The sequence below is a fragment of the Rhincodon typus genome, unplaced genomic scaffold, assembly GCF_021869965.1.
Source record: "Rhincodon typus isolate 14 unplaced genomic scaffold, sRhiTyp1.1 hic_rhity00000954, whole genome shotgun sequence".
In the NCBI taxonomy this organism is placed as follows: domain Eukaryota; kingdom Metazoa; phylum Chordata; class Chondrichthyes; order Orectolobiformes; family Rhincodontidae; genus Rhincodon; species Rhincodon typus.
Window position 1 is genome coordinate 21,607 of NW_025966592.1, and position 15,778 is coordinate 37,384.

General features: G+C 44.4%; 1 protein-coding gene across 1 annotated transcript in view; it reads left to right on the top strand.

Moving 5' to 3' along the window:
* The window catches only part of LOC109919619 (solute carrier family 4 member 11-like), a gene marked incomplete at both ends in the record, with an annotated part of 32,374 nt that extends 18,835 nt beyond the window's left edge, over positions 1-13,539 (top strand). Inside the window, 4 exons of the mRNA XM_048592277.1 lie at positions 1,105-1,218; positions 4,471-4,603; positions 11,518-11,591; positions 13,332-13,539. Coding sequence (XP_048448234.1) covers positions 1,105-1,218; positions 4,471-4,603; positions 11,518-11,591; positions 13,332-13,539 — 529 coding nt within the window. The remainder of the gene's footprint in view (positions 1-1,104; positions 1,219-4,470; positions 4,604-11,517; positions 11,592-13,331) is intronic.
* Positions 13,540-15,778: the final 2,239 nt, after the last annotated feature.

Sequence of the window (15,778 nt, forward strand, 5' to 3'; positions counted from 1 at the left end):
CCCCCCCCCCCCCCCCCCCCCCCCCCCCCCCCAACACCACCACCACTTGACGAAACACGCACGCTGTCTTCAGCATATATACCATCTTCTCCAAGCCACAATTGGTGCTGAAGAAGGGCCACTAGAACTGAAATGCTTTCTGTCCACAGATGCTGCCAGGCCTGCTGCGTTTCTCCAGCAATTTCAGGTTTCGTTTCAGATTCCCTGCATCTGCAGTTATTTATATACTATTGCCAGTGTTTGACAGGCCTGGAAGTGGCAGTGGGCCATTGCTGCAATTTGTATGGTGATGGCTACAGACAGTGCTGTCAAGGAGGAGATTATAGCCCAGTGGTAATGCAGCAACATTGGTTGTGGTTGTAGGCTCCTAAATTACCTCCAGATTCAATAACAGATCGAAGTTTGGATTCAGGTTCTTCACTTTGTTGCTTTAAAAGCAACAGGTCAAGTTAAAATGCTGGATCTCTTGCCAATCAGGAAGCCAACTCGTTGTCTGCTGTGCTTTCCGCTGGGATCGTTCAATGGGACGATGGTGTCCTGTTGTGCCTGTAGCTGCCAGTCAATCTGAGATTGGCATTCACTATGGGTTGCATCCTCCTTTTGGAGCTTGTAGTTGCTGGTGACATGGCAACTCCGAGATCTAGGAGCATTGGGCATACAAGATATCTCTTTATGGGTCTTTTTTTTTTTTGGACCAGGAAGGACAGGGTGGTGGCTTTCAGCAATAAACCCCCATCTGTGCCCCTGATCATCCCCAGATTGGGGCAGATCGAGGCCACTTCCCCACCCCCCAAAAAAAACCTGGCAGACAGACTACTCCACTTCCATCATCAACTACTTAAAGCTCTCAGTTGGTGCTGGAGAGGAAGGCTTTTCCACTGAGAACTCGTGTCCTGTGGTGATGGGATACCAGGTTCTCCCATTAGCATAGACTCTTGCCACCTTCCCCATTGATTTTCAGCACAGGAAAATTCTGTCCCTTGTCTCCCATAAAGCCAGGGGGAAGATAATTCTTATTTGTCAATGCAAAGCAAGCTGGAGTTGAAACCTATCTACAATCCCTAACTGCGAGTGCCTCTTCTAACCCTGTTTGTTATTTTGCAGATGTACAGAAAACCATCCTTGCCCAGTGCATTGGTGGAGTGGCGTATGCTGTCTTTGCTGGTCAACCAATGGGTATAGTTTTAACAACTGCACCCCTCGCCTTGTATATCCATGGTATGTTGTATCCTCTTATTGATTTAAAACACTATAAATTTGCTTTTATTAATAAAAAAATTCATCATCTTTTCAATGACCTCATCCATGCATATTGGAGAGGATCAGGAGATGTCTCGCCCCACAATGGTCTAACTCCAGCAGATGCACAGAATGGGATAAAACTATGGCTTCTGCTACAGTGAGCTGTTGATGCCACCATTGGGCCTAAGCTGAATTAACTTCTATAGATGTATGTAGTCTACAGTTTAGAACATAGAACAGTACAGCACAGTACAGGTCCTTCGGCCCATGATGTTCTGCTGAATTTTTACCCTAAATCTAAGGTCTATCTAACCTCCACCCCTACCTTTTATACTATCATCCATATGCCTATCTAATAGCCGCTTAAATGCCCCTCATGAGGCCGACTCCACTACCCTCTCCGGCAATGCATTCCACACCCCGACCACTCTGAGTAAAGAACCTACCTCTGACATCTCCCCTATATCTACCTCCATTCACTTTACAACTATGCCCCCTCATAATAGCTACCTCCACCTGAGGGAAAAAGTCTCTGGCTGTCCGCTCTATCTGTACCTCTGATCGTTTTGTACACCACCTATCAAGTCACCTCTCATCCTTTTTTCTAAAGAGAAAAGCCCTAGCTCCCTCAACCTTTCCTCATAAGACCTTCTCTCGATTCCAGGCAACATCCTGGTAAATCTCCTCTGCGCCTTTTCCAACGCTTCCACATCTTTCCTGTTTGGGGGATGACTGTGGTGTCATTGCCCACACAGTACTAAATCTGGTAACCTGGACTTTGACCAAGAACTGCAGTGAAGAAGAACCTGTTATTCATGTCTTTTACTGAAGGATGTGTATTTCAAAGATGTTGAAAGGAAATGCTTGCTGATCCTTAGGATGGTTCAGGTGGACTGACCAAAAGTTTAGTTGAAGAGGTGGGTTTTAATACAGGAGGTATTGTTAGACCATAAGACCTAGTCATAGCAATGTACAGCACAGAAACAGACCCTTCGGTCCAACTCGTTCATGCCCATCAGATATCCGATATAAATCTAGCCCCATTTGATGGCATTTGGCCCATATCCCTCTTAAACCCTTCCTGTTCATGTACCCATCCTCTTAAATGTTGTAATTATACCAGCCTCCACCACTTCCTTTGGCAGTTCATTCCAAACATGCACTACTGTCTGCATGAAAATGTTACCCTTCAGGTCCTTTTTTAAATCTCTCCCCTCTCGCCTTTAAACCTATGCCCTCTAGTTTTTGACCACCTCCTCACTCATTGAAAACACCTTGTCTATTTACTCTATCCATGCTCCTCATGATTTTACAAACCTCTATAACGTCACTCCTCAGCCTGTGATGCTCCAGAGAAAATAGCCCCAGCCTATTCAGCTTCTCCCTGTAGCTCAAATCCTCCAACACTGGCAACATCCTCGTAAATTTTTTTCTGAACCCTTTCAAGTTTCACAGCATTTTTCCTATAGCAGGGAGACCCGAACAGGAGCAGAAATTAGGCCAATTGGCTCATGAAGTCTGCTTTGCCATTCAGTCACAGCTGATAAGTTTCTCAACTCTTGCTTTCTCCCGGTAACGTTTTAATCCCCTTGACAACCAAGAACCTATCCAACTCTGTCTTAAATATACTCAATAACTTGGCCTCCACAGCCTTCTGTGGCAGTGAATTCCATAGATTCACCACTCACTGGCTGAAGAAGTTTCTCCTCATCTCTGTTCTAAAGGGTTTTCCACTTACTCTAAAGCTGTCCCCTTGGATCTTAGTCTCTCCTGCTAATGGAAACGTTTTCCCAATGTCCGCTCTGTCCAGGCCTTTCAGTATTGTAAGTTTCAATTAGATCTCCCACCCACCACCCCTGCACACCCTCCACCTCCACCACCACATTCTTCTAAATTCCTTCGAGTATAGACCCAGCATCCTCCAACAATCCTCATTATATTGAGCCTTTCACTCCTTGGATTGTTCTCGTGAACCTCCTCTGCTCCAAGGTCAGTACATCCTGCCTGAGGTTTGGAGCCCAAAACTGCACACAATACTCCAAATGTGGTCTTACCAGAGCCTTAAAGCCTCAGAAGTACGTCCCTGCTTTTATATTCTAGTCCTCTTGAAATAAACGCCAACATTGTACTTTCCTTCCTAACCACCAACTCAACCTGCAAATTAACCTTAAGAGAATCCTGGACTCAGACTCCCAAGTCCCTTCGCACGTTAGACTTCTGAATTTTCTCCTCATGTAGAAAATAGTCCATGCTTTTGTTCTTGCCAAAGTGCATGACCTCACACACTTTTCAACGTTGCATTCCACTTCTTTGCCCGCTGTCCTAGCCTGTCTAAATCCTTCTGCAGCCTCCCCGCATCCTCAATACTACCTGTCCCTCCACCTATCTTAGTATCATCTACAAACTTCGCCAGAATGCCCTCAGTTCCTTCATCTAGATCATTAATGTGTAAAGTGAATAGTTGTGGTCCCAACACTGACACTTAGAACTCGACTGGTACCATCCTGAGAAAGACCCTTTTATCCCCAGTCTCTGCTTTCTGCCAGACAGCCAATCTTCTATCTGTGCTAGCACTTTGCCTCTAACACCATGGGCCCTTATCTTACTTGGCAGCTTCATGTGTGGCACCTTGTCAAGGGGCCTTCTGGAAGTCCAAGTCAATAACGCCCATTGGCTATCCTTTGTCTAACCTTGTTACCACCTCAAAGAATTCTGACAGATTTGTCAGACATGACCTCCATTTAATGAAGCTATGCTAACTTTGCCCTTTGTTTTCAAAATAGGGCAAAAAAAAGTTTATTAAGGAGGTTCTTAAGTGATATCAGTATAGCAGGAGGTACTATGACCCCAATTCTGGTGAAGAGTAAAATAATTCACAACAAACTAAGGTTGGAAGACCAAAGTCAAAGCTAATATTCCTCCTGAAAGGATCGGGTTGCTTCTTATCTCCATTCATTCAACACAAAATCCAACCAACCTAAAACTCTGCTAATTCTGGCAGAAGAAACAATTGATTTGATTTGAGGAATCCACAGTTATTTCAAAAGTTCCTATTTCCTTATGGATTTGCCAACTGTTTAATTTTTAAACAACTGGTGCCTGATGTGTTTCTGTAATTGCCATTGGAAATTGGCAGGAGGAAGTCACCTATTCGATACCTGTGTTCCTGCCTATCTTGAAGTTGCTTTGTGTCCTCTGGTGATCAAATGTTCTTTTTCCCCCCTGCAGTAATCCAGGGTATCTGCGATGACTACAATCTGAATTTCTTTGCATTCTACGCCTGTGTTGGCTTGTGGAATTGTTTCTTCTGTATCCTCTATGGTGTTGCTAATTTAAGTTTATTGAAGAAGTTTTTCAAAAGGTAAGCCATAAAAGAAAAACTTGCTGGTGATTTATTAACTTGATTGTGGCCACTTGTGGCATTCCTTCCATCTCGGAAGATGTAGATTAGCAGGGGATCCATTCTCGGGTCTGAAGGAACCCTTGGAGGGTTTCATGTTTGTTCTTCAGTTCTGAGCAACAGAAGAATGTTTCTAGTTATTATCTCTCCATAGGTGCCTAGAACAGCTGCTGGTGGGATTTCATCTCGAACCACTCATGGTACATCTACCATAGAGTTAAGTGGCCTCGTTAGCTTATTAATCCAGAGACCCAGGTAATGTTAACAGAATATACAATAAAGTCAGATCAATTCTAGAGAATTGACCCAGTGACTTTGGAGGGAAAAAAAAAGGTACGTCCATGATATGATGACCATGATGACTTTATGGCAGCTGATGATGAAGCCAGAAACCCCTATAGCTGTTCCTTGTGCTATGTGTATCAATGGGCTGTTGGCTTCATGGGCTGTTGACCTAACCTCATGAGTTGATATCAGTGAAAGGAATCATAGGCTTTTAATGATGGGTCAAAAGTTCCATCTTGCTCACCTGTTGGAGAGTGAGTTGCCCATTGAGGCCTATCGATACTCCAGCCCCTCACCAGCAGGGTTGACTCTTAAGTGCTCTCTGAGTGAGCCTCATCGTGGTTTTATCAAACCCTGCATTGCAGTGGCACCAAGTGGGTCATCCCATTGTCCCTTCAAGCGCAGCTAGAGATGGGCAGTAAATGCAGGCCTTCCCTGCATCCTGAGAATGAACAATAAGAGTGAAAAAAGCTGAACTGACCATTTGAGTGTCAACGCAGAACTAAAGTGCTGAATATTCCCTGTGGCTGAGTGACAACAAATCCAATATTAAACATGTCCTGAGCTTCAAGCTTGGATTTTGTTCTGGTAATTTTGAATAACACGCGATTGGTCACCATTCTAACTGATGCGTCTTAAAGTTACAACTGGCTTATTAAAGATCTAACTCCTTTTGGACTGTCTTCAGGGGATGCCTGAGGCTGTTGGACTGATGCACGAATTCTGTACCAGTGACAATGCAGTATCACCGTATCACCTTTCTAATTTAGCCAATTGTCATGTTCAGTTAAGTTGTTCAAAATTGTTGTTTTATGGCTTAATTCTAGTCCTCAAGAGTTATCAGAATTTTACAGCTCAAATGAATCCGATTACTTGACAATTTTATTTTCTTCTTTGTCAAGTATTTAATCAGCTCCCTTCCGAAAGTTACTCTTGGAATCTGATCGGAGACAGAGATTTTCCAGATCTTCATAACAAGCTCTTTGTGTTAATTTTTAAAAAAAATATTGCCTTACTGATGTTTGCGAGTTGTCTTAGTTCTGTATCCTCTGACCCAGCCACAAAACGTTTCTCCTCACTTACACTACTCTTCAGAAATTCTTCATACCTCAGTTCAAACCTTCTGGAAACTTTCTCTGGTGTAACTGCTACAGTCTTAGTTTCTCTAGCCACTGGAACAGAGAATTTCAAAGCACAATAAGGCCACCCAGCTCCTTTAAACCTGCTCCACCATCACTGCGATTGTGGTTGATCTTATTATAAACCGTGAAATCACGGTGGGTCAGTTGCAAGAGACCTGCCTGCAATTTTGTGTAACATTGTTCTTTTGAGATGGCTTAGGGAAGCCTGTTTGTAACCTGATTTTTTTTTTACAAATGTGCTCTGTCGACAAGAAATCCCGAATGAAATCAGGTAAAGCTCAAAATCGGTTTTTGCTTTTAAGTGTGTTTCTTTTCTCAGTTTGTTCCCATTTTGCCAAGGCCTGATCTTGTTTAAAATATTGCCATTGGTGCTGGCCCACTAATATTACTGCTGGACTGTTAATTCGGAGACCCAGGTAATGTTCTGGGTTCGAGTCCTGCCATGGCAGGTGGTGGAAATTGAATTCAATTGAATTTCAATTCACTAATGTCCATCAGGGAGGGAAACTGCTGTCCATGCTTGGTCTGGCCTACATTTTGTCTCCAGTACCACAGCAATGTGGTTGGCTTTTAACTACCCTCTGGGATGGGCATAAATGCTGGTCTAGCCACTCAACCTCATCCTGTGAATGAACTAAAAAAAAAATCATGACCTTACCAGGCATTGAGCTTCTCTGTCATTAGAGAGAGACTACTCCTTTATTTTTATTCATTAATAGGATGAGAGTGTCACTGACCAGGCAGTATATATTGCCCAGAGGGCAGTTCAGAGTCAACCACATTGCTGTGGGTCTGGAGTCACATGTAGGCCAGACCAGGTAAGGATAACAGTTTGCTTCCCTAAAGGACATGAGTGAACCAGATGGGTTTTTCCCGACAATCGACAATGGATCATAAGCTTCTTAATTCCAGACATTTTAATTGAATTCAAATTCCACAATCTGCCATGGTAAGATTCAAACCCAGGTCCCCAGAACATTACCTGGGTCTCCGGATTAACAGTGCAGCGATAATACCACTAGGCCATCGCCTTCCCTTGGTATTGGGTGAGGGGAGAGGTTGAGTAGGAGAGTCCTTAGTGGTAACCTCCAGCCAGTGAGTGAATTGAACCCATGCTGCTGGCATCACTCTATCTCAAGCTAGCCATTCAACAAACTGAGCTATCCAACCCCATGATCGTCTACCGTAAAAGGCATTACAAATGTTGGAGTATAAGAGTAGGGAAGTCTTACTGCAACTGTGCAAGGTGCTAGTGAGACCACATCTGGAGCACTGAGCATTTTTGGTCTCCTTATTCAAGGAAAGATATCATTTAATTGGAGGCAGTTCCGAGAAGGTTCACTAGGATGATCTTTGGCACAGAGGGATTGTCTTATGAGCAAAGGTTAAATCAGTTGGGATTTGTTGAAGTTTAGAAGAGTGAGAGGGTGATCTCATTGAAACATACAGGATCCTTAAGGGGTTTGACAAGGTAAATGCAGAAAGGATGTTTCCTCTCATGGGGGAATCTAGGACCAGATATATAGTCTGAGTAAAGGGGCACCAATTTAAGACAGATAAGGAGGATTTTTTTTTTCTGAAGATTGAGTGTCTTTGGAACTCCTTGCCACAGAGTCCTGTGTATATTTAAGGCTGGGAAAGATTCTTGATCAGCTGGGGCATCGAGGATTATGGGGAGAGGGCAGTGAAGAATGTTGGATCAGCCGCAATCCTATTGAATGGTGGAGCAGGTTCGAGGGGCCAAGCAGCCTACTCCTCTTTCTATTCCTAATGGTCTCATGGGTCTGGAAATACTCGGCAGACCGGATATCTGGGCGTCAGCAATCTTGTGCAGGTGGCCATGGTGTTGGAGCCTGAAGCTGACGTTCCTAAGACCAGTGATACCAGAGTGCACAGAGTAGTTACCTGCAATAATAATCTTTCTGCTCTTCTCAATGAGGAAGCTGCAGGAGGTGTGAAGGAGTACAACATAAAGGCAGTTTTAAACCCACCAACAAATTATAAACAGCTGACTGGGATTCATTAAAACATTAAATCACTAAGGTGATGAATTCTTTGCAAATGACTGGAATCTCGAAGGATTCGTAAATCCATGAACTGTTATACTGGGGGCAGTGGGTGGAAGTTTTATGGATCCCACTGTAACGAGAGCCATCAATTATCTCTATTTACGTTTAGGGCAAAATTAGAGTTGATGGAATTGGAATTAGATTTTAACTGGGCAGTTACAACCCTTCCGGCTTTATGAATGCACAAACATACAAAAACGTGCATCTGCAAGAATAGGACATTCCTGTCACAGGGAGTGGAAGCTTTTAGGTGCTATTTTGCATGTGAGTGAGGACCATAGCAATGATATGTACTTTGCTCTACTTTCCTTGCTTTCTGTCACTTACAAACTTATCTCAAGGGTAGGAGACGGAGGGTGGTGGTGGAGGGTTGCTTTTCGGACTGGAGGCCTGTGACCAGAGGTGTGCCACAACGATCGGTGCTGGGTCTGCTGCTTTTTTTCATTTATATAAAATGATTTAGATAGGAATATAGGAAGTAATGGTTAGTATGTTTGCAGATGACACGAAAATTGGTGGTTTAGTGGACAGCAAAAAAGGTTACTTCCGAGTACAATAGGACCTTGGTCAGATAAGCAAATGGGCCGAGGAGTAGCAAATGGAGTTTAATTTAGATAAATGTGAGGTGCTGCATTTTGGAAAGGCAAATCCGGGCAAGACTTGCACACTTAATGGTAAGGTCCTGGAGAGTGTTGCTGAATGAAGAGACATAGGAGTGCAGTTTCATAGTTCCTTGAAAGCCGAATTGCAGGTAGACCGGGTCATGAAGGCATTTGGTATGCTTGCTTCTATTGGTCGGTGCGTTGGGTAAAGGAGTTGAAGTCATGTTGTGGCTATACAGGACATTAGTTTGGCCACTTTTGGAATACCGCATTCAATTTTGATCTCCCTGCTATAGGAAGGATGTTGTGAAACTTGAAAGGGTTTAGAAAAGATTTACAAGGATGTTGCCAGGGTTGGAGGGTTTGAACTATAGGGAGAGGCTCAATAGGCTGGGGCTATTTCCCTGGATGGTTGAAGGCTGAGGAGTGACCTTTTTGGAGATTTATAAAATCATGAGGGGCATGCATAGCCAGGTCTTTTCCCCAGAGTAGGGGAGTCCAAAACTCGATTTAAGGTGACAGGAAAAAGATTTAAAAGGGACCTGAGGGGCAACTTTTTCACGCAGAGTGTGGTGCGTGTATGTAATGAGCTGCTAGAGGCAGTGGTGCAGGCTGATACAATTATACCATTTTAAAAGGCATCTGGATGGGTATATGAATAGGAAGGAGTTAGAGGGATATGGGTCAAATGCTGGCAAATGGGACTAGATTAATGTAGAATATCTGGTCAGCATGGACAAGTTGGACCAAAGGGTCTGTTTCTGTGCTGTACATCTGACTTTCATCTTTAAAGATGAAAGATGTAAAGGATATTCTGACAGAAGGAGGCAGAACAGTCCAGTTTTATCCACATTAAAAATTCCTCATGGTGCCTGCTTGTTCGTATATGGGTAAGAGCAATGTGCAGCTGATAATTGCTGCCATAGCCACCTCATGCCTCGCCATGGGATAGGTGCTGTGTGTAGTCTTCAATCAGTGTAGCCATCCATTGCTGCATGTGATCTGCTGGACCAGCCTCTTTACCAGGGCGACTCCCCTTTCTTGAAGGACTGCAGTGCAGTTTGGATCGATCTCTGCTTGATTTGCCATGAAGTATCTTAAAAGAGCTCCTTTTGACCTTGTGAGAAACCCTGATTCTCACCCTTTCCTCATTGGAGAGAATGTCAGCTTGTTGAACTTTTTTTTTGTTTTCAACTGACATTTGCCTTGTGTTTCAGTATGGGCGACAAAATTCCTGGAGGAATCTCTTAAGCAATCACTTACTCCTTAGCAATGTCTGCTTCATGCCACAATCTTCCACTTCCCCTCTGATCAACACTTCTTTTTTTTTAAAAAAAAATTTCTCTCGAGTTTCGTCATGCTTGGACGTCCTTTCACAGGGAGATCTTTGTCAACTGATGACTTGCGCAGAGCTCCGTGACTTTGTGCTCAAACTTTTCAATTGTTGAGTGAGGTCACGTAACCAGCTTCCACAGGTTTGACTAAGCTGGAGATGCAAGTCCAGGATATCTGAGGTGTATGAAGTATTAAAGGGTGCAGATTGGCTAAGCATGGAGGGTCAATGATCAGTGGAACAGTTTTAAGGTGAGAAAAAGGAGGTTTGCTGCAGAGTTGAGGATAAATGTTTTTTCCCAAGAGTTGTGGATATCTGGAACACCTAGTTTAAAAAGGTACTAGAGGCAGGAACCCTCAAGATTTTTAAGATCTATTTAAATGAGCATTTTAAAATGCCATAGCACCCAAGGCTACGGATAGAATGCTGGAAAGTACAGTTGGACGAGATAGATGTTAGATGACCGATGCTGACAAGATGGGCTGAAGGGCCTCTTCCCATGCTGTAATATGTCAGACTCTGTCTATGACTTAACTTTGGTCTCAACCTTTTTATTGAATTTGCAGTTGGGAATGGCTAACTACTTCAACACAACTGGAATTTTGGGTTATTAAATTTGACTCCTCATTCAAAGGCAAATCTCCTCTGCAACCTTCTGTAGTCTTGACAATTCCTAAAAATGACAAGATTGTAACTTGGGCCTAGCCAATGATTTTATAGTGGTGTAACACATCTTCTAATCTTCTGTACATATGCCGCTATTTACAACACCAAAAATCATATCTCTTTATCATATTTTTTAGTGGTCACCTCCTGTCTGTGTGAAGTTTGCATGTTCTCCCCGTGTCTCTGTGGGTTTCCTCCGGGTGCTCCGGTTTCCTCCCACAGTCCAAAGATGTGCAGGTTAGGTGGATTGGCCATGCTAAATTGCCTGTAGTGTTTCAGGGATGTGTAGCTTAGGTGGATTATAAGGGGATAGGTCTGGTTGGGGTGCTCCAGGGGTCAGTGTTGACTTATTGGGCTGAAGGACCTGTTTCCACACTAGGGATTCTATGTCTCATTGCTCATACATCATTAAAATTGTACCATTTTTAGTTTCTTATATCTCTTTACTTCACCTTCTAAAATGCATCCATTCACAGAAAAGTTTAATGTGTCAATGTATCTTGCTCATTTTACCGATCTGTCCTTCTAAAGTCTGCTATGGTCCTGCTGACTACTTCCAAGTTTTTTGTGTCATCTCAAACATTGTATTCAATTCTTCTGCAATCCAGCTTATTCAACAACACGGGGTATTTGTTCACATTTAATGGTTATATGGATATTCTTTATGAACCTTCTTGGGCTCACTCTCTGTTGAATTGTGCATTACCAGAAATGTGAGCATGCCTAGTTTTTTACATTTTTCAGCTAACCGTGATCTACTTCCCCATGTCTTTCACAGATCGACTGATGAGATCCTGGCAGTTTTCATATCTATTGCTTTTGTGGTGGATGCGTGTAAAGGACTGGCCAAAAGTAAGTCCGTAAGAAGGAAATCGGTGCCTTTATTTTTCTCTGCCGCCATTTCTTTTCTCTGCCTCTGTTTGTTTGTTTTCTTTTCTCCTTCACCTACCACTGTCCAGGTTGCAAACTCCAAACGCAAGCAAGGAGGAAGAGTCCAACCATCCTGTTTTACTTCCATATCTAACAGCACACAACTGGCCCATTCTGCCATTCAGAACTTTCTTCGAGTGATCCCAATCCACTCTTTGTTCCCAAAGTCTTTGTCAACTCACCCCCTCTACAAATATTCATCAAATTCTTTCTGCAATTGAATTGAATTTTACCATCCTTTTCAGGTGGAGCTAGCCTAATGTGACCACGTAACTAATCATTGTCGATTGTTGTAAAAACCCCTCTGGTTCACTCTTGTCCTTTAGGGAAGGAACTCTGTCAATCCTCATCCATTCTGGTCTGTGTGTGTGACTTCAGACCCACAGTAATGTGATTAACTCGCCTTCTGAAATGGCCTGACCTAACAAGCCACTCTGTCCCAGCACAAGTAGGGATGGCCAAGAAATGCTGACTTAGCCAGTTATGCCAAATCCCGTCACCCTGATGCCTGGTGATCAGCACTGGCCAAACAATGCTTCGATTTCTAAAATATTCACCCATGGTCTCTTCAGCATTTTTTTCATGTCCTTGGCCCTTTCTGTCTCTAGTCTCCTGCAGTCCCACAGCACGCTGACATCTGTACTCCTTCAGCTCCTTCCAGCCCCACAACCATCTAGAAGGACAAGGGGCAGTAGATGCATTGGATGCCACCAAGTTCCCCTCCAAGCCACACGCCATCTTGACTTGGAAATATATTGCTGTTCCTTCAGTGTCACTGGGTCAAAGTCCTGGAACTCCCTGCCTAACCACACAAATGGACTGCAGTAGCTCAGCCAGGCAGTTAGTCCCTTGAACAAATAAGAAAAAACAAACCTAGACCTGAAACGTCAGCTTTCCTGCTCCACTGATGCTGCTTGGCCTGCTGTATTCATCCAGCTCTACACCTTGTTATCTCCCCCAGTTCTCTTGTTTTTGTTCACTCCACTTCAGCTGCCTGGAGCCTAAGCTCTGGATTTCCCTCTCTCAAAGTCTTTGACTCTGTGCTTCTCTTTTATCCTTTTCTTAAGATTTTTACAAAATTTATTTATGGCACATGGGCATCACTGGTTGTGCCCATCCCTAGTTGTCTTTGAAGGTGGCGGTGAGCTGTCGTCTTGAACTGTTACAGTCTGGTTCACTAATGTCCTTTAGGGAAGGAAACTGCCATCCTTACCTGGTCCGGCCTACATGTGACTCCAGACCCATAGCAACGTGGTTGACTCTCAACTGCCCTCGGGCGATTAGGGATGGGCAACAAATGCTGCTTGATCAGCGATGCCCTCCTCTCATGAATAAATAAAGGAAAAAAAACAGTCCCCCTGCTGTGGCTTGACCCACAATACCCTTGGGCACAGAATCTGGGAGTTCACCAGGAATTCCTTAAAGCCTCATGCTTTGGCTAAATGTTTTACCATCTGCCCAAATCTCACCTTGCAAGGCTTGGAGTCAAATTTTGGCTTCACTTATGATGCTATAAAGCAGCCTGGGGCATTCTATTAGGTTAAAGGCACTGTTAATACAGGCTATTGCTGTAAAATAATGCATTCAGTATTGAGCTTGGTGTCGATGGAGGATGGGATCACAATGCTGGCTACTTACCCATTTTTCTCCCCTTCCTTTTAGTTTTTCAGAGTTATTACTTCTGTACTGAAAGGCATTCAAACCATTTTGGATGGAGCCAGGATCTCAGCTCTCCGTCTAACACCACTCCTGCGATCAATAGCACATATCCTGACGGCGAGGCGTGTGGCCGAGACACGGCTGTGCTCAGTCTGCTATTGATGCTCGGTACTCTCTGGCTGGGATACACCTTGTTTCAGTTCAAGAAAAGGTATTTCTCGCAAAGCTCTTGAACAATGGATGAGATGGTCTCCAGCTTGTACATCCTCAACCCAGCTAGACCCCTCTCAATCACTCTAGGTTGATTCATCCATCTCACAACTCCCATTTCCCTGGCTATAGCAGACAGCAACAGCATCATGCTCTTAAAAAGACAAATAGTGTTGCTTTTTTTTTAAAAGAAAAGGCAGGTCCTTTCGTATCTCATTTTAAAGGTACTTTGTGATGTAGGCAGGTTAAGTGACCCCAACAAAATGTCTGTGATCTGATTGAAGGATAAGCTGCTCTGGACATTACAGGTACGTGAGTCTTCAGAGGTCCCTGGACAACTTGAGAAGGGGTTTTATAAACCTCCTCCTTAACTCTCAGTAATATGTAGGAATAATATAATTCATGCCCCGCTCATGAGCTTTCTCCAGGCCTATGAAGCTTAAGTCTCTCATCACCACTACTCTCTTCTCTCCCTTGGGGGAAGGGGAAGGAGAGGGAGGAGGCAAATGTGGGAGTGGGGCATGGAGGGAGTGTGTGGAGAGGGGCAGGTTTTGTAGGGTGGAGGTCTGGGAGGGGCATGTGTCAGAAGGGTGTGGATGTGGGGATGGGGAGTATCGGAGGGGCCGAGTGTGGGAGAGAAGGAGCAAGTGGGGAGGAAGAAGGGGGTGGCAGGGTGCGAAGGTGGATGGGCTGAGGGAGGGGGTGAGTATGGGACTGGAGTTTGATTGTGGGGTGGGAGGTCATGGGGAGGGAGGGGGCACGATTGTGGGAGGAAGGGGTTTGAGGTGAGTGTGAGGCAGGGATGGCAAGGGCACATGGGATGGTGAGGGTGGGGAGGGGGCATGTGGGAGGGTGAGGGGATGAGTACGAGGAGGGGGGAGGGGTTGAGTGTGGAATGGAGGGGTTGCGAGTATGTGGTGGAGATGGGGGCTGGTGAGCGTGGGAGGGATGTACAAAAGAACGGTACAACACAGGAACAGGCCCTTCAGCCCATCAAGCCTGCACCGACACATTACGTCTCTCTAAACTAAAAACCTTTTTGCTTCTACACGGTCTGTATCCCTCTCTTCGCTGCCTATTTACATATATCAAGATGCTTCTTAAATAGTGCTGTTGTACCTGCCTGCTCCACCACCTCTGGCAAGGCATTCTAGGCACTTGTGCAAAAAAGTCTGCCTCTCGCATCTCCTTTTAAAGTTTCCACCTCATTACCTTAAACTTTTATCTCCCCTACAAATAGACATTTCTACCCTGGGGGAAAAGGCTTAGTTTGTTCCCTTCTATCAGGTTGCCCCATATCATTTCCCGCTCAAGTGAAAACCAATGATAGAAAATTTAAAACTGACGAGAAATTACTTCTCAAATGGTGTGAATCTGTGGAACACCCCACCACCAAACCCTCACCAAGTGTGGCAGATGCTGGGACATTGAGTAAATTTGAGGAGGTGATAGAGATAATTGCAGTTAGTAATGGGTTGAAGGGTTATGGGGAGTGCAGTTGAGGCCGAGATGGGATCAGCCGTGATCCTGCTGAATGGTGATGCAGGCTTGAGGGGCTGAATGGCCAGGTCATGTTGTTACATAAGCTATGCTACACCTTTTTTAAAACCATTTTGTAAACCTCCTCCTTAACTCTCAGTAATATGTAGGAATAATATAATTCATGCCCCGCTCATGAGCTTTCTCCAGGCCTATGAAGCTTAAGTCTCTCATCACCACTACTCTCTTCTCTCCCTTGGGGGAAGGGGAAGGAGAGGGAGGAGGCAAATGTGGGAGTGGGGCATGGAGGGAGTGTGTGGAGAGGGGCAGGTTTTGTAGGGTTTTGTAGAGTATTATCAGAGCTGGATGCCACACTTTAGGAAGCACGTCCAGATTCTTGAGATGGTGCAGAAGAAATTAATAAATTGGTATGAGGAATGAATGACTTTTTGGTTCTGAGGAACTGGAGTAGCTGGACAGAAACAAGGAAGTAGGGAGAACCTTTTTTCCATTGGCAGCAGGCTCAGCAACCAGAGATCACCAAAGTTTTTAAGGTTTAAAGTTTTAGCAAAGACCTGTAGCTCGGGTTGTGGGTGAGGTTGTTGACTTGCTCATCGAGCTGGCTTATTCTCGTTCGGACGTTTCATCACCATGCTCGGTGACATCATCAGTGAGGCCTCCGATGAAGCGATTTCCGCTTGGAAATTATACTGCCTGGTCTGTTATGGTGAGTTGTCATTTCCAGTTTTTGATCTCTACGG